We start from the raw sequence: 22790 nt of genomic DNA, 5'->3' as shown, positions 1-22790 counted from the left end.
TATCCCAAGCAAGCAGAGGGAAAACCTAACCCTGTCCAGTGACAGGGACACCTTGACTGTCCCAGGGTGCTCCAGCCTGGCCTGGGACATTTCCAGGGAATCATCAGCCACAGCTGCTCTGGGAATTCCATCCCAGCCCCTCCAGGGGGGAGATTCCTTCCCATTAAAACCCTGCTCCTCCTTCCCAGTTTTCCCCTAACCTGTGCCCCCCGGACTCCCCATGCTGGAGGAGCAGCTGAGGGTGATCCCTCAAAAAGCACAGCACGGAGGACCCAGATGTACACAAAGTTTTAATTTTATTTCTTATTTTTTTTCTCTGGTGGGAGACTCATCTTGTAACATGCATGCATTTCAAAACAGTAACAGTGTCTCAAACTGCTCCTAGCAAACAGACAAGCACAGAGGACTTCAAATTCCTATTTAAAAAACAGCAGTGAAAAAACCTAGAATGTTCTTTTTTTTTTACTTTTTAATTTTTTTTTTTTAGTTTTTTTAGGTTTTTATTTTTTAGTTTTTAGATTAAACTTAATTTATTCACATTTTTTGTTTTCAATTCACTTGCACTGATTAGCCCTACCCACCCTCGTGACCTGTGTGTGGAATCTGCTCTCTACTCCCATCAAGCTGCTTGGGCAGCCCCAGAGCAGCAGAAATTTTGAGTGGTTTCCACTAAAAATGACGTGTCCAGAGCTCTGCCATCCCAGTTATCCACGGGATCCATCCCACAGAGCCAGGACAACAGGCAGGGGCTGAGGGGGACACTGGGAGTGGCTCTGCAGGAAGGGGACATTTGGGAATTCGGGGCTGTGGCCATGCTGGGGACACCCCCCTGGTTTTGGGGGAAAATCCTTCAGCTGGGGTGAAATTCCAGGTACAGCTGGAAGGGAGGCCTGGAAAAGGACTGCATAGTAGTCATGGATTGGGAATATCCACCACCACAACCTCCTCACCTCCTTGAGCCTGCCCCGGCTGGGAAAGCAGGGATTTCCTCCCAAAAAAACAACAAATAACCCCCAAAACAACAACAAAACCAAACACAAACAAAAAACCAAAACCAAAACAAACCCCCTCCAAAAAAGGAAATAAGACTCAAAGTGGTTCAGATTTCCTTGCTGATTGTGCTGATCCTGATTCCAAGCTGGGATTGGGGGAGTGTGGCCTCCCCCTGCTGCCCCACAGGGTGAACTCTGTCCCCAGTGGGGTGAATTCCATCCCCACAGGGTGAATTTCAACCCCACATGGTGAATTCTGTCCCCATGAGATGAATTCTGTCACCAGGGGGGTAAATTTTGTGCCTACAGGATGAATTTTGTCCCCATGGGGTGAATTCTGTCCCCACAGGATGAACTCCATCCCCGTGGGATGAATTCCCAATTAATTCCATGATTAATGCCTAGGATGGAGCCCAGGCCAGGTAGGGGTGAGGAGGGACCGAGGGAAGGCTCCCACAGCTCCTGGGGCTGCTCCCCAAATCCCAGCCCTGGGGAGCCCCTGGAAGCCCCCGTCCCCAGCCCAGCAGCTCTGCGGTGCATTCACTGCACTGCTGGAGCAGGGCTGGCTCTGCCTCCCCTCTCCCACTCTGATTTCGGGGCTGTCCCAACAGAGAAGGGGGTAATTCCCAGCTCAAAGCAGATTTTGGGATTTTTAAATCCCTCGGGAATTCGGATCCTGCAGCTCCTCCTGCCTCAGGCACTGCAGAGGGGGAGATGCTGCTCACTGATTATGTGGAGCTCCAATGGACCAAATTTTGCTTTTTTTGGCCAAAAAAAAAAAATCCTGAATTCTGCTGCAAATCCTGTCAGTTCAATGTGTTCTGCAAGGTTCATGCTAAGGACAGGGATATCTACATTCAGCAAAACCTAGAATTAAATCCACACCAAAACCAGACAACAAACTAGCACAAGCAGCTGTAAAACCAGAATTGAAAGGGCTGGGTTTTTCTTTTTTTTCTTTTTTTTTTTTTTTAAATACTTGAGTTAAAAAAGTGACCTAAAACAAGATTTAAAAGAGAAAAACCCAACAAAACAAAGCAAAACAAAAAGAAAATAAAACAATCAGAAAGTCCCTTTTAGAAACAAATCAAAATATTTGCAGCTTCACTTCTTGTTCTGGTAATAAAAAATACTGTCTAGAAACAAAAATTAGCATTTTTAAGGTAATGCTACTTCTCCAAATGTAAACAATATACAAAAATGCTTCTGTTAAACAAAGTTACATACCTGGGTAATACATCATTAGGTGAGAAAATTGCATTTAATCACTTTAATACACAATATGGCAACTGGACAGAAGGGACCCCACAGATTCACCTGGAACAGCCAAATTTAATCCCAGCGGGAGTCTGGAATAAGAAAATATTCCCTGCTCTCACTTTTTGTCAGAACACTGATTTCTACAGGAATTCTCTGTTTCTTGACTGGATTCCTTATTCATTATTCTGGAATTCAATAATGGAGATATTTTGCCATCTTCACTGCCCTTTCTCTGGGTTTGCTCTGTAGTGTTCACCCACCTCCTGCTCTCTTCCTCCCCGCCCCTTTCTCCTTTTTATTTATTTATGTTTGGTTTTTTTAAAATATGATTTCAAGATAAAACAGGTTCCAAGCTACTTTCTCCAAAAGGAGAAGGGCAAACTTACCAGGTCAAAGTTGCAGATTCAATGCAGATTTTTTTTGGTTTTTTAAAACTGTCAGGAATAAAAAGTGATTGGTGTTTAATTCCTAATTAGCAGTAAAACTTAAGTGCTTATTAAGAGAGAAGCAACCAATATAATGCCCACAAAACAAAGCTGATTATGTCCTCTAAGTCCTCCCTTTTTTTCTTTTTTAAAGTATTTTTTAGCTGCATTTGGGTCGTGGCTTTTCCAGCTCCACACCTTAAGACCCCTCCAGCCTCCCACATGAAAGGGGCAGCAGAAATTTGTGCCAGGCCAAAGGGAACTACCAAAAATCCTCTAATCCCATCAGGACCCCTAATTTTTCATTTTTCCAAAATTCTATTTACAGTGCACCCTCAGGGGCTTCAATTTCAGCCCCTCCCAAGGTGAGACCTGTGGGGGGATTCACGTCAGGAAGGGGAAATGGGGAGAGGGTGAAGAGGAAATAAAACCAAAAAAAAAAACCCCCAAACCCCACATTCAGAATCCAGCCAGGGGCAGGGTTAATTTAGGGGAATTACCAGGGTGTGATGAGCACCAGTTATGTCTCAAAAAGGACCAAAATTCCACATAGCAAGAACTGTTACAGCACAGGACAGACACTCCCAACAGCTTATTCCCCAAACAAAGGCATGTGTGAAAAACAGTTCCAAGGCAGATTAAGCGACATGTTTCAACTGCAAAGAGGTTTGTTCAAAACTCTAAATCCTGCTTAAAAAGAGAAAGGAAATTAAAATTAAATAAAAACAAACAACAAATCCCAAAATAAAGAACCAAAAGTTCTGTTGTGCAGCAGAGCTAACGAAACCCACAGCGAAGCTGCCGAGCTTGGCTGTGAAAGGGTTAAAGGAGACAAAACAGGACGATTTCAGTCATTCCAATCAGTCCCAAAATCCTTCGGGGGGGCTGGAAAAGAAATCTGGTGTCAGAGTTCAACCATTTCCACTCCTGGAGGGTTGCTCAGGGGGTTTGGAGCAGGATGAGCCCAGCTCCCAGCACTCCACCCTGGCAGCCAGGCCAATTCCTTCTGTGCAAGTCACATTTTTTAAAAATAAAACACAAATAACCAACCCAGCAACCTCTGTCAGGACACAGATTCAAGTACCTGTTGCAGGTGAGGTGGGGAAGGAAGACTGAATAATTAATTAGCTAATTAACACTGGCAGGATTGTGATGGTGACCTCAGAGCCATTCCTGGCTGAGGAAATGGCCCAAAATCTTAGCCTGGATCTACAGGTACAAAAATGCCTTTTTTAAAATGTTTTTTTTTTCTCTTCTTTTAAGGAAATCTTCAGAGCTGGCCAATTAAAATCACCCCAGGTCTGAGCACATAATGAGCTGAGGTTGGTCAATGCCTCTCTCAGTTCTCTGCTTGTTTTTAGCTTTTAGGAGTTACACCTTTTTATTTTTTCAGACATCATCTTTGGTAGATGTTCATTTCCCTCATCTTTCTTGTAAATCAAGTGCAGTTACAAAAAAGTGGTTTTTTTTTTCCTTTTTTTTTTCATTACTTAAATTAAACAAAAAAATATAAAGTGTCCCAGTCTGAATTTACCTAAAGTTCAGCAACTCCTTCTTTTTATCAGAGTTATATTTTCCATCCTTGACATGGTGAGCAATTTTCCTTCCAATTCCTACTGAGAGGGAAATAAAGGGATGTTTTTTTTTTCTTTTTCTGGCCAAGCCAGTCCAATAAAACAACAACAACAACAACACAAAAAACAAGGAGTGGTTTGTGAGTCAGGCACTGCTGAACGTGACCCCTTGGGGACAGTGCCACACATGTCCCAGCCCCTCAGCAGAGAGGAGAAAACGTCACTGGGCAGAGAGAGCCGTGCTGGAACAATGCACTTGGCTTGTTTGGAAAAGCCCTCAAATCTGAGATCTGGGCACTTCTGGAACGCCAGACCCAGAGGTGCAGCGGGCGCAGCGAGGATGAGGATGGGTTTTGTCACACGGTGCCACACGTGCCCCACACGGTGCCACAGGTGTGCCCCGGTGCTGCTGCAGTGTCTGTGCTGTCCCAGGCTGCAGGAGGAGCCCCCAGGCCTGCTTGCAGCCCTGCAGCAGGATGTGCCCCTATGTCAGGATGCTGGAGATGAACTCGTTGAAGCGCTTTGAGTACTGCTCGGGGTTCACCGTGGAGATCTCGGCCCCGGCCTGTGGAGAGACAGCGCGTCGGGGGGGGTCGAGGAGGGGTCAGTGTGGGCAGGGAGAGGGCAGGAAAGGGTCAGGGAGGGCAGGGAGGGGGCCGGGGCACAGCCCCTCTGCTGGGGAGGATCCATGGGAAAACCCAGCAGGTCTGGAGAGATCCCCAAGGAAAATGACTTTAGCTCCAGCTGCATGTCCAGTCAGGGCACTGGGTTTGCCCCTGCGTGGCTCACAGGTTTAGGAGCACGAGAGCTCCCAGAGCAGAGTCAGGGAGGGTGAGGATGGATTTCAGGAAAAGGTTTAGCACCCACAGGGGGTCTGAGCACTGGAACAGCTCCCCAGGGAATGATCAGGCCCCAGGGCTGCCAGGGTGGGATTTGGGGTCTGTGATGGGTCCCCTCCACCACAGCACATCCCAGGAATCCACACAAACTCCCCAGGGTGCTGGCTGGGCTGGACTCCACCTTAAAGGTAATTCCAACCTCAGCAATGCCCTGATTCCATGTCCTGCAAGGGTGCACTTTCCCAAGCCCTGCTGGGAGCTCAGGGGGGCTGCCAGGACACGGCAGTGACCCAGGGGTGTCACCCTTCATCCAGTCCATCCCTCCAGCACCTCCCAAATTAGGATGAAAATACAAATTATCCCAAGCAAGCAGAGGGAAATCCTAATCCTGAGGCGACATGGAGGGAAGTGCTGAGCACAGGGGCTGGAGAATTCCCACCCTGGCAGAAAAATCAGTGTCAGAAAAATCAGTGTCACCTTCCTTCCCAGGAGATGCTGCAGAGCAGAAGCCCCAGACCCAACAGCCCCCCTGGGCAAGGCTCACCCCGTGTTTCACTGTCTTGGCAGCGTGTGCAGCTTTCTTCTTGGTGTCGTAGGGTGTGAGGATGTCGATGATGGCCATGAAATAAACCTCTTTCCTGGGGGCACCTGGGGGCACAGCAGGGACTCAGTCCCCTGGGCACGGCCAACTGCAACCCTATCTCCAAAAAACCCCCTGGGCACACTCAGCTTCATCCCCCTCCTCCAAAGACACCTCCTTCCAGCCAACACCAGGGACTGCCCAGCAAAGCAGGGACAGCCCTCCTGTCTCCTGGACTCCACATTAAAGGTCTTTTCCAACCCCAGCAATGCCTTGATTCCATGTCCTGCTAGGCTGGGCTTTTCCCAAGCGCTACTGGGAAGCTCAGGGTGTCTGCCAGGACACAGGAATGGCCTCAGGGGTACCACCCTGGCTGCCAGGGCTGACCCACCTTACTGAGCCTGGGACACCTCCCCTTTCCCTGCCCTCCATCCTTCCTCCACAGCTCCCTCACACCCTCCCTGGCCTCCATCCTTTCTCCACAGCTCACTCACACCCCATCTATCCTCCACAGCTCCCCCCAGACCCTCCCTGCCCTCCATCCTTTCTCCACAGGTCCCCCACAGCTCCCAGCCCTTCCCACTCACTCTCGTGGCTCTTCATGGCATACACATCCACGGAGGGGTCGAACTCCCCGGGCCCAAAGAACCGGGGGTAGTTGAGGAGGTTGCCTGGGCTGTCGGGGGGGGTCCCGTAGGAGGAGATGGGGTTCCCCCCCAGCCCGTCGTTCTCACACTCCTCGTCCTCTGCCCGCTCCTCCACCTCCATCTCCTCCTGCTCGGCCCGGTCCACGTCATGGATGCCCACCAGCAGGCTGTAATCCATGATCTTCAACTGGGCTAAAAACTGGGAGAGAGGCAGCAGTGAAACTGGGCACCCACACGGGGTGGGGAAGGGTCAGCACTACCCTGCAGTGCCTCCCTAAGGGCTGGCATTGAGAGCTAAACCCTCCTGAGACTCCAGAGAAGCTGCACAGGCCCCTGCCCTCAGGACAAGGCTGGTGCAGGAGGAGTCGTTCTGCAGCCCTGGAGTGAGGATGCATGTGGCAGCAGCTCTCTGGCCACAGAGAGCAACAGACAACTTTCCCAGGTCTTTCTGGGGAAAGGCTGTGAGAAGACTAGAGAAAATAATAATAAATAATTCTTATCTTCACTTGTTCCGCCTGTTGTTGTGTATTGCTATGCACAAATCACGGAAGGGACGGGACTGCTGGGGAAGGCGTCTCAAGCTGTTGTATTTTTCAGCATGAGTCTCATTACATGCTTATGACAATGGGAAGATGCCAGCAGCTCACATTTTTGGAAGCAGACAAAGAACTCAATATAACAACTTACTTTAAAAGTTTTTTGACCAATCACACAAAGCAAAAGCATATTGACAGTAGTTCTAACCAACCACTATAAGCACGTGTACCTTCGGTTAAAGCAATGCTTTCTTATTTCAAACACAATACCTGCTTGTAAGCCTTAAGATACAATGCACAGAGCTCCATTATTAAGCTTAGAACTTCCTAACATCTCACTAGATAGACTTTGCTGTAGCTTAGGGAGGGAGGGGATGCAGTGAGGGGAGACAGAGCAGAGCTGTCCCCCAGGAAATTACCTCCACGTCCCGCTTCAGCTTCTCAAGAAAGTTCTTTTTACTCTCTTCTCCAACATGCAGCTTCTGACCCTCATTCAAGAAGTCATTGTCCTTGAATGTCGGGAGATCCTTGGCCTGCAACAAAAAGCCTGAGGTGAAATTCCCCAGCCCACTGCCAGAGGAGGGCTGGCAGCAGGGTGTGGGTGCAACAGCCCCTGCTCAGTCTGGGCTCTTGGGGTGCCCAAAGCCCACTGACAATGGAAAGGGCATCAGGCAGAGCACAGGAAGTGTCAGGGAATCTGTGGGCTCAGCTGGACCTACAGGGAAGCTCGAGGGAGATGTGGAGCAAGTCAGCTTTAAAAACTGCTCAGCTGGGCAGTTGCGGATGCTCCAAGCAGCTCCCAGAATGGAAATGAAATTAATGAAATAAATTAATTTTTCTTAGCTTTTGACTGCAGGGGGAAAGGAGTGAAGGCTTCGGGGGAAAAAACCCCAAAAACACAAAAAAGCCAAATCTTCTCTTCCTAAAGATTTGAGGAAAAAATTCACCCCATGTTTTTTTGAAGGATCTGCCTGCAGCAGGCCTGAGGATTCTGGGCATGTGGGAGAACCTGGAGCTCCTTTGTGCCTCAGGGTTTCAATTCTTTAGTGACACAGCCGCGTGGTGTGGCTCTGTGAGCTCACACGAACCACCAGCTGCATGGGCCAGGGAGTTATCAGGGGATTCAGGGCAAATGGGAGTTCCCTGGCTGCTGGCTGAGATCTTTTAGGGCAGGCTGGAGCAGACTCCAACCTGAAAATACTATGTGCAGAACAGGGACCAGCACAAGGCACTGCTGGGATTCCCACAGGGATTTCAAGGCAGCAGCGCCGAAGTCCTGCAGGGGAAGGAGGCTCAGCCCTAAATTCCCCCACTCAAGCCAGGTTTAGGAATGTGCCAAGGATCTGGTTTATAAATCTTCTGGTGGAAGATCTACCCCTGACCTGCCTGGGGCTGGTACCTGGGGTGCTGTGAGGAAACCCTTCCTTAAGGGACAGCACTGTGCTCAGGTGGGGTTTGGTTCTGCTGGGACTGTCCCCCACTTCTGGCAGTGCCACCACAACATGGCAGGGCAGGCAGAGCCAGCTCCCTTGCAGCCTGAAAGGGGGGACAGAGGCAGGGTGAACTCAGGGCCTGTGGAACCTCCCCTGCTCAAAACTCCCATGAAAAAGGGAATGGAAAGGAAAAGAAAATGGAAAAGGGAACTCAGTTGCATCTGTCTGCTTCCAAGCACCAGGAGAAAGGAAAGGCTGGCCAGGGATGGCTCCATACCTTCTCTTTATCACTCGCTTCCCTGGATACTGTTGAGCCCTAATAAAGGAAAAAAAAAAATAAAAATTATTACTGCACTTTGGGTCACATTCCCAATTAATTAATTGACACCATTTCATTTCTCCATGCAGGAAAACAATCAAAGCATTTTTAAAATAAGTGCTCAGCCTCCTTCTGGTGATCTCCTGGGATGGGGGAATGGACCAACATTGAACCTCCATGCACAGCCTCCCAAAAACCTGATCCCCTGAGCAGACCCCAAAGCCCAGGACCCTGCGCAGGATGGGTTCCAGGCCCAACCCCCAGAGTTCTGATGCCTCAGGTTTTAGTTTTTATATTTTTCAGATTCTATTATGTTTTAGTGTGTGCGTCTGGGCTCCATATTATGGGATGGTATGCTCTCTGCACAGAGCAGGGAGACAAAACAGTTCCTTCTCCATTCTGTAACTGGCCTCTGCTCTAGGTCAGGCTGGATAAAGCCTCATCCCCAGCCCCCCAGGGCCTCACCTTCAGGTCGTACTTCCGGTGCACAGTCAGCCTGTGGCTGAAGACGTTCCTGGTGACCACCATGTAGGTCTCCACCCCGTCCACGGTGAGCCGGTACATGCCCAGGAACTGGGGCAGCAGCGTGTTCCCATGGCACTCCACGATGAACTGTGGGACAGCAGGGAGGGACACAGATGTGTCACACAAAGCCCAGCTCTGACAGGACACAAACTCGCTGAGGTGCTGCAGCCAAGGCACCGATGGGAAAGGAAAGGAGGATTGGAACAGCTCCTGGGGTCTCCAGGAAAGGAGCGAGGATGGGGAGAGTCCCATTCCCCAAGCAAGCTGGCCCATGGAGTGCCATCCTGCCCATGGCAGGGAGCTGGAACATCTCCAAGGTTCTTCTCGGTCCTGGGATTCTGTGACTCTGTGTGAAGCTGGGAGATCTCCAGGGTTCCTCCCGGTCCAGGGATTCTGTGCCCCTGTGTGTATCCAGCCTGCGTGACAGGCCAAGTGTGCACTGGCACTGCCCAGCTTCACTTCTCGTGGTTACCTCACTGTGCCTGGAACTCAGGGCCTGTTAAACACCCCCTGCTCAGAACCCCTGCAGAGCAGATGGGCTGGAACCAGCACCTGGACCCAGGACATTTCCAGCTGTCCCACTGTGACCCCACTTCCCAGCTCCCCTCCAGCCCCTCAGGAAGGTCTGAGGCAACAAATGAAGAGCCTGTTTGCAGCTCTGATCTACCAGGGATCCATAGTTTATTGATACAAAGGCCAGGATGAGCTGGGAAGGGGCTCAGCACCACAAACAGCTACTCAGTTGTCTCTCATTTGTCCCTCAGATTTTTGACCCTCAAGAATTTTGGCCCTCAGACCCTAAGGACCTTTTTTCCCACAAAACTTCCGTGCAAGCTCTTCCAGCTGTGAATCCAAGCTCCAGACCCCCAGCAGATCCCCAGGCGTGCACATGGGGCTCCAGACTCACCGTACCTGGTGGTACTTCTTGAGGATGTTGTGCATCTCTGCCACGTCCTCGCTGGACACGGCCTTGATGACGAACCTCCTGTCGTAGGTGGTGAGGAAGCGCGCGCCGCAGCGGCCCTGGCTGTCGCTGTTCACTGGGGCGCTGCGTGTCACCGAGTTCTGGGGGACAGACATGGCGTGGGGACGGTGCAGGAGCTGTCACCTCCCTCGGCTGCAGGGTCAGCCCCACAAGAACCCCTGAGCAGCTCTCGGAAGCAGGGTCAGCCCCACAGGACCAGCTCAACCACCCACTCTGGCTGTGAACTCCAGGTTTGGGGCTGCTGAAGGTAAAACCCAATTGTTTCAAAGTCTGGACATGTTTTCAGGGCTTCCAGCTGGCCCCCTGATTTGCTGGCAGGTTTTACTCCAACACCTGGGGTGTGTTTTTGGAAGGTGTTTTTTACTGAAGGGTTTTTAGAGGTGTAGGATACACAGGCCAAGAGCTCTCAGCATTTCCTTCCAGGGATTTAAGAACAGTCAGGATATTCCTAGGTTTTCCTAAGGAAAACCAGACCAAAACAAACTGAAATTCCCCTCAAAAAGAAGCTTAGTCTGGCCAAAATCTCAGTGTTTGGGGATTCTTCACAGGTCATCCTGCACCAAGATGAGTATAAATAGCTTCGTTGTTCTTCTGACACCCAGCAGCATCTGTCTTTAGATCCCTGTCTCCACCCTTAGCAACCAGACAGCGCAGCCAGGCTGGAAAATCCCAGGAAAACTGCAGAGCAGGGATCAATTCCCTGAGCCACAACACCAGCTCCTTGTTCTGCTGCCTCTCCCCAGGTAGCAGGGCCTTCTGCAAGCTCCTCCCTCAGCCCCAGTCACTGCTGCTCACACCTCAAGCTGTCACCTGTCCCCTCCACCTGCCCACAAGTCATTTTGTCACCAACAACCTTTCACCGGCATTTCCTTATCACAGATGGGGAGGGCTATGAAACACAGCAGCACCAACAGTGATCCTTAAGTTTTCCAGCATTTCTGGGCTGGACATTGTGTTTCAGGCTGGATTATTTGGTTTTTTTCAGGTGACAGTATCACTGCTGTGTCCCCCTCACTCAGCTCTGGCAGCAGATGGAGCCTGCAGCAGAGCCTGCTTGGAGAGAGAGATTTACCGTGTCATGCTGCAAGTGTGCCCAGAGGTTTCCTTTCAGAATGAAGCATTTAAAGCTTTTAAAACTTTAATGAAGCAGGGGAAAAACTTTGCTGCTGCCAAAGGCTTTAGAGAGCATCAGGAAAATAAAGGCAAACAGAAAAATCCCCTTTGCTGCTTGCTGACATTTGCAAAGGGGTCTGTGCCAGGCAGTTTAATCAGCCCTCACCTCAAAACCACAGAGCTTTTCTTCTGGAGCTGGGAAGCAGAAATCGTGACCACACACAGCATTACCAAACTCACAGCCCTCAGCTCCCTTCCTGTCACTCCCACCTCTCCCACAGTTGGGGTGTTAAATTCAGCCTCCTGGCTCTGTTCCCACTCAAGCCAGCACACTTTACCCACCTGAATTTAGCTCAATTAACGTCTTCTGTTTCAGCTGAACGGAAAACACTTTTAAAAAAGCCAAAGCAGCCCGGAGATGGGGGAAGCAATCCCTCAGAACAAGAGGGGGAGTGTAAATTATGAACTACAGAGCAGTTCCAGCTGCTCTCTCCACCAGGCAGGGAGCACGTGGAGGGAGCAGGGAGGCTGCAGCACTCCCCTACAGGCCTCTGCAGTCAGAGTGTTCCAGGGGATGCCCCTGGCACCGTGCCCGCTCTGTCACCACGCGCTGGGGACACTCCAGTTCCCTGACACTCAGCCTGCCCGGGGCCACGTGGCCACCATGGCCTCGCTGGCCCTCCTCCATGTGATCTCCCAGCAGCTGCCTCTGCTCACCTCCTTGTGCCCAGGGCTCAGAGGTGGATGAGGAAAGGTGACCCTGCTGCAGCAGCCAGAGCTGAGACATCTCCCTAACCTCAAAGCTGAGCCCAGCAGTGTTAACAGCAGACTCTTCCACAAGAAAATCAGCCCCTCTGGCATTAGGAGATGGATCACAAAGCAGGAGCCACCTTGATACACCCAATTCAACAACACACACTTGGCTGAAAGCAGCAGATTCACCTGAATCTGTACAAACACCACAGACACATTTTCCTCGCAGATATTCCAGGTTGGATCACCATTATCCTCCAGCTTCTGCCTGTCCACAGCCACCTGTGCCCCCATTTCATGCCTTGGGAGCAAGGGATCACCTTCTCCTACTGCCCTGTGCTTGGCACAGCAAGATCCACTGCACTGCTGTGGTTCTGGTGGAACCACTCAAACCCCAGTTATAAACCCAGAAAAGCTGCTGGCAGCAGTGTTTGCAGCATGGTTTCTCTGCCAGGACGGCTGCTCTGTCCTAGAAGGGAAGAGAGGATACCTGGTAGTCCTGGTCATCGATCCCAAATCTCTCCCGGAGGTTCCGGAACACCAGGGGACAATACTCCTTGAATTTGAAGCGGCTGGGCAGGTTCTCCCTAGGGCAGGGCAGAGATGTCAGCAGTGCCACCCAATGCCCCGCTGGCTCCCCCTCCCTGCCAGCCCCCCAGGACATCCCAGCCCTGCTGTGCCCTCGGCTCTTTGCTCCGGATGCCCACAAAACCCATCTCTCCCAGGGAACTCTGCAGGATCCTGGCTAACGGGGATGGGATGGGAGCATGCAGCTTGTGTGGCTGCCAGGGCAACCCTGCCACAAGCCACTCTGAGGGAGCCATCCTGCCTGTGCCCTCCTCGGTGGCTTTGTCACACTGGCACACGGCTGTCCCTGCACACACCTGTCCCCCCACATGCTGTCACCACTGCCCCTGCACATGTTGGCACCACTGTCACTGCACACACTGTCACAGCTGTCCCCACAAACGCTGTCCTTGCACACCAGGCAGAGCTGAAGGAGCAGAGGGGCTGGGCTCTGGGTTCAGCTCCCATCACAGCACCAGATGAGTCAAGGCCCCACAGACCAGCTCACCCACAGCACCCAGGAGAGGGGGGATCAGCTCCAGCCTGGCTCTGCTGTCCCCAGGCACAGGACAGGGGACAATGACAGCATTCCCTGTCACTGAGGGAGCTGCATCTGCTCCTCCCACAGCCCTGAACCTGCCCAGGGAGAGAAGCAGAGTTTGGTCCTGCTTGGACACAGTCGGAGAATTTGGCAGCTGCTTCTCAATGAGAAACCCTTGCAGTGACACGTGGGGAGCTCAGATCTTCTCTGGAGGAGAAGGGGGAGAGCAGATCCCGCACGTTGGACGTGCCAGGAGAGACAAACTCCCCAATCACCTCCCAATCTGCAAAACTGATCCCTGTGAAGCTTGGGGAAAACAAAGGATTAATCAGTGAACACTGCAGCCCTGGAGAGCTGGTGGAGAACCCAGCTCTGAGCACCAGCCACAACCACGACTTCAAAACAGCTTCCAAAAATGGAGTTTTTGGGAAAAGGAGACAGGGGCAACTCCAGAGAGACTCCATGAGCACAGCACAGCTGCAGATCTGCCTCCTGTGAACAGTTTAATCCCTCAAAGGATGAAAACCAACCACCACAGATTATCTCAGTGACACACTGACCACGCCATGGCCTGTCCAGGGGTTTGGGCAGGGCACAGGGCACGGATCCTCCTAGCAGTACAGCTGGGAACAACCCAGAAGTCTCCCCCAGGCCAGTTTGCCTCACAGCACAGAGCTCTGACCACAGAGAGGTTGGGAAGCTCCTACTTACTTGTTGAATAGATGATTGTCCACCTTAATCTTACTGTAGGCTTTAAAGTCATCGGGCATTAACATGACGGGGACGGGAACATTGCTGAGCTCATTGATCTGCAAGAGAAAGGAAAGGGAGACTCAAACCCAGGTCCCACTGCCCTGGGGACCTGCAGGGATGCCCAACACCCCAGGGGATGGGCTTGGGGCACCATGACCCATCAGACAGAAGCAGCTGGGGAACACTGTGGTGACAGGGCACAGCAGCACCTCATTCTGCAATGCGGTGATTCCTCCTGTGACAATCTTTCCCCTTCCACCAACCATCCAAGACACAGCTGAGAACCCAGACAAACCCACAGGCCAAGAACCAGCAGATTTTATGTTTTAACTTAACCACCTCACTGAGAAAATGTTCCAATGTTAACCATTCCTGCTACAAACCAGGATGACCAAAGCCTTTGCTGCAGCCCAGCACAGCTCCCCGTGGATGCTGTTTCCATGCTGGCTGTCTCCTGTTGCTCCCATCCCACCTTCTCCGGAGCGATGAGTCACTCACTAGATTGTTTTTGCTCCTTAGTCATGAGTGGCAGCCACAGGAACATGGGGAAGCAGAAGAATGAAAGTTCAGCTACTATTGTACAAGCGGGCTCGTGCTGCAGCACCCAACAGCACCAGCATTAATAATAATAATAATAATAATAACAATAAAGATCCACCTCTGGACTGTGTCTGGCTACCCTGCTCCAGTCACTGACAAGGCTGTGCCAGAATCAAGAGGTTTCTGAGATGCCTTTTCTGAGGACAGCCCTGGTGCCATCCCCTCCCAGGGACTCCCCACAGCCCCATCTCACTGTTAACAGCCTGCATTCAGGAAGCAATTCCATTACAGCTCTGTTCCTGTGACTGCTGTGCCAAGCAGGTAGTGCAGGAGAGGGAGGCAGACAACACTGGCACCAGCAGGGGTTGGCTCTGAGTCAGCTCTGGGGGCTGCTCCCAGCACCAAAACCTCCAGCAGGTCAAGTGACTCCCAGCACACTGGGAAAGCTGCTGGAAAACTTCCCTGCTGGCTGGGAGCAGGGGCCAGGCTCAGGAAAGGGATCCAGCTCTGGGATTCCCCGTTCCCTGCGTGCAGCAGGACACACAGCACTGCCCAAAGTGCTGCCACATCCCTGCTGGGCTCCACACGGTTCAGCCCCAGGGACGTGCCGTGAGCCAATTCCACGCAGCCCATGTTTATCCCACCCTTTCTCCATTGTTACCACGAAAATCCAGACCAGATTTAACGCACGTCAGACTGGGAAGAAAGACACATTCCAACGCCAGGAGGGAAGGTGGCTATTTTCAGAGCCAGACATCCCACACAACAGACAGAAACGGGAAGCAAAGCGGCCGTGGCTCCTGGAGGGAGCAGAGCTGGAGCTCTGAAAAGCCCTGCTCTGCAGGACCCAGGTGATGCCTAAATTTTAGCTTTTAAATTTTTCAGATCCTGTACCTGATTAGGGTATAACTCTGAACTCCATACAGAGTGTTTGTAAGCTCTCATCACAGTTTGATCAGACAAAACAATCCTTCCAGGTCTGAGAACCAAAGCCACCATCACAGCCTAAGGCCCAAAAAATATGAACAAAAATTAACGGGAGAGGGGGAAAGCAAACTGGGGGGACTGTGACTTCATTACCTGAAGCTGTAATTGGACAATTAACCCCTGATATCCCAAAAACCTTATGACTGTCATCCATCTCAGCTGTAGCCTCTGCACTGCCCAAGGTGTATCTGTTAAAGCCTTTAATAAATACCTACTTTATTCTCCAACTCTGTCTAGCCTCTGTTCTAGGTATTCAGCCCAAGGCACCACAGCACTGCCACAAACCTTGTGGGGTGTATGGAAAACGCTGCACAGATGAATGAATGAATGAATAAATAATGGCACACATCCCCCACCGGCAGCATCCCCGAGCAGGGAGAGGCCGATGGCCCCCCAGGTTCAGCTAAATCCTGAACGGAGCCAACCCCTGAGCCAGAGGGAAGGAAAAAGGGAACAGACTCCAGGTGAGGAAGGGATCTCCTAGCTCGAAGCCACTGCAGGGAGCTGCATCAGTCCCACGCAGAGAATTCCCCTCGGGGCGAGGAGAAAACAACTCATTCTGTACCGAGACAGAGGCGCTGCCTCCAGCCACTAATTATTGCTGTCTGCCAGGAGGGGAAGCCTGACGGCTCCTGCCACACGCCTGCTCCCATCCCAGCCCGCTCCCAGCCCCCTTCCCGCTGTGGGGAAGGCACAAACAAGCCATTATCAGCTCCTTGCCGAGCGGAGGAAGGGTGCTGACGGCTGAGAGGGAACAGCGATTCGGAGGCTGCCTCCTCACTGGCAGCAATTCAGACACAAATGTTCTGAGGCCTCGCTGCGTGCCCTCGTTTCTGCCACGGCACAAACCTCAAAGCGAGTTTGGGACCCACTGCAAGGCTCCTGAGTGGCAGAAATGGTGCATCAGGATAGCTCTGGATCGTTTCAGAGGTGCCACCAACTTCTCACAAGATAAAAGAGCCCAAAAAAATCCTCCCTGTGCAAGCCTTTCCCCCTTCCAGCAGAGCTGGCTGGATGCTTTGGGATCCAGCTTTGGAGGAGACAGAGAAAATGAAAAGGGTTGTGCTGGGCACCAAGATGTGGATGAAGGGTTGGACTGCTCATTTTTAGACCCAGCACTGCCCACCTGCCCTCCCCTAAGGCAGCTCTGTGCCAGTGGTCACTGGGCCTCTGCTCCTGGCACCAGTCTGGAAGAAAACATGGATTTGTTTAGTTTAGTTTTGTTGCTACCTCTGGTTTTTTAAATTTAAATTTTTTGTTGTTTCAGCACCATGTGCTCCCACAGCAACACCCATGCCTGACACTTTCCCAAGGGAGAGGAATAAAAAGCCCCCACACCCCTCAGGAAGGGATATCCCAACCCCTCCCTTCTCACAGCACAACTCTCAGCATCAGCCCCCTTCCCAAGGATTATCCAGCCAAATCCGGAAACACCAGAGTCCTTCCCAAAGGAAAGCCCAGCCAGCAGCACCTATCACCTCTTCAGAGGGATCCTCTCCTCAGGCTCATCCTGGGGGAATCTGAGCAGCCTCCTGGAGGGAGCAACGTGACAAATGCCTGGCACATGTTTGCTCTCTCGCCTTCTCCCGGAGGAGAGGCGTGGAGCAGCAAATTAAATATAGCAAAGTGTGTGTGAGTGTGTGTCCCGGGGTATTTATGCTCCAGGAGGCAAGGTCACAGCAAGGTACAGGCAGGGAGGTGCTCAGCTCCTGGGGAGCACATTCCCAGGGATCTGTGCCCAAAAAGAGGAGGAACTCTGCCGGGAGCAGGATCTCTGGGGATGTGGGTACCAGGGAGATGCTGGGTGTGGTTCTGGAGGAGGCAGGGACAGAGGGCAGAGGTGCAGCAGCACCACAAACACACCTGGGCCCCGACGGGCTGTTTTGGGCATCACAGCCACTGCAAGGCACAGGAGCAGCAGGCTGTGCCACACCTCTGCCACATCAGAGGTCCCCAAAGTGGGGACAGAACGGCTCAGGGATTTGCAGCCACACCCAGAGCGATGCTGGGTTCCCTTAGGGCTTCCAGCTTTTTAGCCCTGACCGGCCCTCAAATCCACTTCACTTTGTGGCCCAGATCTGCCCCTGAATCCCCTGGAAAATCGGCCCGGTATTGTCCACTCCTGTCCTGACCAGAGTTCTCCATCTCCCCAGCACAGATCCTTGAGAAGCACCAGCCCAGGCCGAGAGCACCATCCAAAAGTGCTTTTTGTCTGCGCCAGCTGCGTTTGTCAGCGATAGGGCTGGGCTCCTGCCCTTCCCAGATCAGCCACAGCCACAGCGGGGGTGGCACCGCCCGAGCCCCACAGAGGGCCCGGACACGCCCCGGGGGCTCTCAGCAATTCGGACCGAGCACAATCCAGACAAACCCGCTGGGACAGAGACCCTGCCCGTTTTTGCCTTATCCTGAGAACAAAGGAGCAATTCCCGATGTCCAGAGCCACCCCACAAGGACAGAGGGATCAAAGCTGCTCAATCCCAGAGGAGCAGAGGGAAAAGCAGCTGGATGACAGCAAGGATCAGAGATCAAAAGCAGGAGGTGAGGGAGGGAAAACCTCTTCCACTGCCCAGACCCTTCATCCTCAGCACAATTCAGCTTTCCAGGGCTGCAAAAACACCTCCTCCCTCTCTCTTTCTCTCTGCCAAGCTTTTACTTCCTGGTCACTGGAATTCTCTAGCAGCACCACTCAGGACTCTGGGTTGAAGATTTGTCTTCGCCACCAAAGCCAATTCCTTTCCCAATAAAAGCCACATCAATATTCTGTGTCATTCAGGGACAGCTGTTGGGATGAACGGGCCAGGCATAATTTTGTTTCAAAACCTGACAGTAGCCTCAAAGTGGTAATTAGCATTAGTAAATTGATGGGAAAATGCGATTTGTTTACTAACAAGATGCAGCTGATGGAGAGTGTGAGCCCACTCTCACGGATTCTCTGCAACAGGAATTTGCTCAGGAAAATAAAGATACTTTGTTCCCCTCAAAGCTTTCCAATCAGGCATCTCAGTGAGTATTAGTTAAACTTTTTTATACACTGGGGAAGGAGGTGAAAGACACATGGGAAAATCACTTTAGCATGGAGACAAACCCACAGCTGTGGCAAAACTTTGCTGCTGCTTAGCACAGAGCAGCAACTGGGTGGTGGTTTGAGGGAAAAACCCTGTTTTCCATGAATTAGAGCATGATTAATCAGGATCCATGCTAACAACCCCCCATGCAAAGCAAGGGAAGAGTGAATCTTGCAGTCTAATTCCTCTGGGGACACCAGGATGCTTTAAGATGGAAAAAAAAAGCATCCCTTGGCGAGAGCAAACCCATCTATCCCTGAAATAAAGTACTTGGAAAGCTGCTGGAAAGGACTCCTGGCTGCATCACAGGGATCAGGCAGTGCCACCCTCCTGTCCCCAATCCTGTCAGCCTCAGAGTTCCTGGGAAGCATCCATGCTCCCAGTCCTCTCACAAGTGGGCAGAGCTGATGTTTCAAAAAAAGCTGAGAAATGGGAAAATTCAACAACTAACTCATGGTCATGGCAGTCAGCAGAAATGAGCAGGGAAATGAGCCCTGTTCTCCTTGCTGAACCACCCAGGAAAACCCTCCTTTGTCCCCCAAAAGGGAAAAGGGCTCCTGCAACGGGGATTTGAACAGGAAAAGAGGTCCTGGATGAGCAGTTGGCAGCCAGGCCCTCGGTCATTCCAGGGGCTGGCACAGCCCTGGCCATATGCTGCTCTCTCCAGAGGTCAATTAGAGCCGGGCTGGGAAGGGACAGATCCAGACTGTTCCCACCGTGCCAGGAGCAATTTCTCGGATCCGAGTGTTTGATATGTGGCAGATGCTGCTCTGGCAGCACGGGAAGCAAGGCTGCAAAGCAGGGAGTGCCGTGCTCCATTCCCAGCACTGCTGTTTCCCTGGAATACTAACGAGCTCTGCTCCTGCTGGCAGCGCTCCTGCGGGCCTGGGAGACGGCTGCTGCTCCAGCCAGGAACTGGAGCTTCTGGAGCTGCCTCGGGCAAGATCCGCACAGCCAACAGATCTCCCCATACCCACAAGAACGGGATGTTTATGCCTTTCCTCTGCTTTCCTTTAGTGGCCAGAGCCACTGGAATCTTTTCCAGCTGAGGAACTGGCAGCAGCATCATAGCCCTACAGACACAGATCCTCAATCCCCTCCCTGGGATCCCAGAGCCTTCCATCAGCAGCACCTTACAACCGTTTCCATGGTTTCCAGAGCATCACACAACATTCTGTTCATCTCTCTGGCTGGGAGGTGGCTGCTACCTTCCAGAACTGTGCCAACTTTCCCATCCCATGCATGTGGATCCATCCAGGGCATGGAAAACACACCTGGAGCACCAGACCTGGAGCACCACACACAGACCCAGCCCCCAGGAACTGCAGTTCCTCTCCCAATGCCATGACAACAGCAGGAGAAGCTTCCCCAGGAACCATCCCCACCTCTGCTGGATTCAGGGTTGGACAGAAAAATCAGAAATCAAGGATAAGCCATGGTGGCTCCACTTTCAGACAACTTCTCCCCTACCCTCCGTGGTTTTCTGGTCCAAAATTTAAATTGTTTGAGTCATACCACCCCCGTTTGGCCTCGCCCACAGCAGCCCCAACCCAATCCCAATCCCACCCCTGGCTGGGACCACCACGACCCGTTACTGAAACCCTCCAAACTGGTGTTCCAGAAGGCAGCTCCTGCTCTTGGAGTGCTCGTGATGCTCTCCAGAGCCAGCCCTGCCCATGCTCAGCAGCCTCTTTAAGGCTGTTCTAGACAGGGAGAAGGGCTCACGGGGATTTCTGCAGCACTCTGCACAAAATGGTTGTTTGTTTGATTTCTCCCTGAAAAAGTTCACCCCAGATCCAAACAATTCTGACAGGATCCTCCTGGCACAGCCCCGGGCTTGTACTGAGAGCTGTTTTCCCCTCCTCCCACTGCAAGGATCCCAGGGCAGAACTCCATGGACACAGCCCAGAACCTCGACACTCACCCTTCCCTGTCCAAAGCAGCCAAATATTAGACAAATATTTGTAAATATTAAACAAATATTAAAGTATTTTCAACAAAGCTTAAAGGCATTCCTGAAATGATTTCCAAACCCCTCAGCTGGAGGCACCTAATTCCAATTCCCACCTAAGCAAGGCACTGGGATCATCTCCCAGCCATAGCTGTCACCAAACCTACACCCCAATGTGGCAGAGAGGTGGAGAGATTTACTGGGAAATCCTAAACACCTTTCCAAAGGTCAGGAGGTCACAGCTGAACTTTTCTCACCCTCTTTCCCAGCCCCTCTGCTCCTTCCTGGCAGCAATTTCTTCCTAACACGCATCCGATATAATCTCATTACCAGCTTAGTGTCAGCTCGCCTTCCTCTCTTTGCCCAAATATCTCACAGCCAAGTGCTCCCAAAGTTACTCTGTCCTCATCCAGGGCCTCAAATTCCTGCCAGGCTCCTACTGTCCAGACAGCTACAACAAAGAAAAACCCCAAAAAACCCCAGAACCCAAAAACCGAAAAAAGGCCAAATGCCAGCAAGTGAGCCATCACTATGAGGCCACAAATGAAACTCAGAAAAATCCCACAATTTCCATTTCTTCAGGGCTGCTAATGGCACCACTGACCAAAGGCTGGAGCAAGGCATTATCCTGCTTCCTGGGCAAGGCTAGGAGCACTTGGAACATCCTTTGCCTCAAAGCCAGCACGGTCCTGAACCACATTTGGAAGCTTTCACTCCAGCCAGGCAGGCCAGGAATGCAAGGAGGATTTTTTAAAAAATTCTTGATGTGTTATTTGTTTTGGGAAAAAACTGAGCCTGAATCCTTTCACTCTCTAGGAAACATTCACTAATCCACTGAAGAAATAGGTGTGTCTGAGCGCTAAAAGTTGATAAATTGAGGAAGGGATGAGGCTTCTGGCTTCTTTGGCCAAGAACAGCACCCAGCAGCGACATCCAAGGATCAATCCTTGCGCCTGCCATTATAAAGCCAGAAGAAATTTCCAGAGAAAGCACAGGGATGGTATTAGGTATTCCCAAAGGAGGTGGATCAGAGCTGAGCCATCACAGACATTCCCAAGGGACCCTCTCACAACCTGGCCCCAGAGGAAGTGAGGCCAGGAGGACATGCATAGCCTGAGTCTTGCAATCAAAGGGGACGAACCCGGGCCAAACCCCTCATTTTTGGGGGATGGAGATAGGAGACACACTGACCAAGTGAGGCACAGCAGTGTCCCCTCTGGACTGTGACACAGGGGAATCCCTCACTGGGACAGCCATAGGGAAAGTCCTGGCGGACACTCGGGGGTGGCACAGGGGACAGGGCCGTGGGTGCCAAATTCGTGTCCCCCCAGAGCCGGAGGGGGGATTGTGGCAGAGCAACATCACTCAAAAAGTCATCAGTCCCCCTGCTCAGTCCCGGGAAAATGGGTGAGGAAAAGGTGTCAGGGGTGGGACACAGGGACGTGCCTGGCAGGGGCACCCCGACCTGCGGGTCTCCAAACCGCCTGGGGACACAGAGCCAGCAGAAAGAGCCCAGGGAGGGCTGAATCAGGGCTGGGATGGACAGGTAAGGAAGGCTGGGATTCAGCGGGGATGAGAGGAAAAAAGCTGCTCTGGAGGGGAGGGAAAAGGCACAGCCTGAGGGGGAGCGGGGAAGGGTCGGATCTGAGGGAGTCGGGCATTGCTGAGGGGGATGAGGGGGCTGAGGGAACGAGGCCCCGCTCCCGGCTCGGAGGGGCGGGGGTTTGAGGTGGGCTGGGGGGGCCGCGCCGCCCGCTCTCACCGTGTGGTTCGCCCCCCACATAAGGACGCTGAGGAGCGGCTCCGAGGCCCGGAACAGCTTCACCTTCTGGCACACGAAGTGCTTCTTCTTGGTCTTGGTCTTGCTGGCGCTCAGAGCCGAGCCCACGGTGGCCACGGCTCCCGCCGCCGTCCCCGCGGCCCCCGCGCAATTCGCGGCCATGGCGGACCCGACCGACCCCCTCCCCGCGCCCCCCTACCAGCGCCTCCGCATGGTTCCGCCCGGCCCGGCTCGCCCCCCCTCCCGCAGTGGTACCGCCCTGCCCGGCAGCCCCGGCCCGTTAAGCTTTCCCCTCGCCGGCTCTGCCCCTGCCCCCCCCCCCCCCCCGCCGCTGCCGCGGTGGTTCGGTCCCTGCCCCCCCCTCCTCCCGCCCCCGCGGTGGTTCGCTCCGCCGCGGCCGGCCGAGCCCGCTGCGGCCCCGCGCCGAGGAGGAGCCAAGATGGCGGCGGGCTGAGGCGGTGGGAAGCGGGAGGTGCCATGTCCCGCCCCAGCCGGGGGAGCGGCGGGCGCTGGCGGCAGGAGAATCGCGGCTCGGGCTGCGGCAGGAGCGGGGAGAGCCGCGGCACGCATTGGGCTGTGAGAGGGAACAACGGAGAGGGATAATGGACGGAGAAGGAGGGGAAAA

General features: G+C 52.6%; 1 protein-coding gene across 1 annotated transcript; it reads right to left on the bottom strand.

Moving 5' to 3' along the window:
- Positions 1 to 279: 279 nt before the first annotated feature.
- Positions 280 to 22368, bottom strand: PIP4K2B (phosphatidylinositol-5-phosphate 4-kinase type 2 beta). The gene is made up of 10 exons (XM_009096466.4): positions 22148 to 22368; positions 13801 to 13898; positions 12472 to 12568; positions 10043 to 10195; positions 9071 to 9217; positions 8564 to 8602; positions 7273 to 7386; positions 6258 to 6516; positions 5635 to 5738; positions 280 to 4816 (listed from the first exon to the last, which is right to left on the bottom strand). The coding sequence occupies exons 1-10, from the start codon at positions 22325 to 22327 to the stop codon at positions 4736 to 4738; spliced, it is 1272 nt and encodes a 423-aa protein (XP_009094714.4). The 5' UTR covers positions 22328 to 22368; the 3' UTR covers positions 280 to 4735.
- Positions 22369 to 22790: the final 422 nt, after the last annotated feature.

This window comes from Serinus canaria, chromosome 27 (assembly GCF_022539315.1).
Source record: "Serinus canaria isolate serCan28SL12 chromosome 27, serCan2020, whole genome shotgun sequence".
Taxonomy (NCBI): domain Eukaryota; kingdom Metazoa; phylum Chordata; class Aves; order Passeriformes; family Fringillidae; genus Serinus; species Serinus canaria.
The sequence above is the reverse complement of the archived record's forward strand: the minus strand, read 5'-3'. Positions and strand labels throughout refer to the sequence as shown.

Excerpts from the sequence above, each read along its gene's own strand:
- PIP4K2B (XM_009096466.4), bottom strand. The coding sequence starts at position 22,327 with ATGGCCGCGAATTGCGCGGGGGCCGCGGGGACGGCGGCGGGAGCCGTG. Across the intron at positions 12,569-13,800 it reads GACAATCATCTATTCAACAA|GGAGAACCTGCCCAGCCGCT; the intron begins GTAAGTAGGAGC and ends GCCCTGCCCTAG. Across the intron at positions 5,739-6,257 it reads TGCCATGAAGAGCCACGAGA|GTGCCCCCAGGAAAGAGGTT; the intron begins GTGAGTGGGAAG and ends CTGTGCCCCCAG.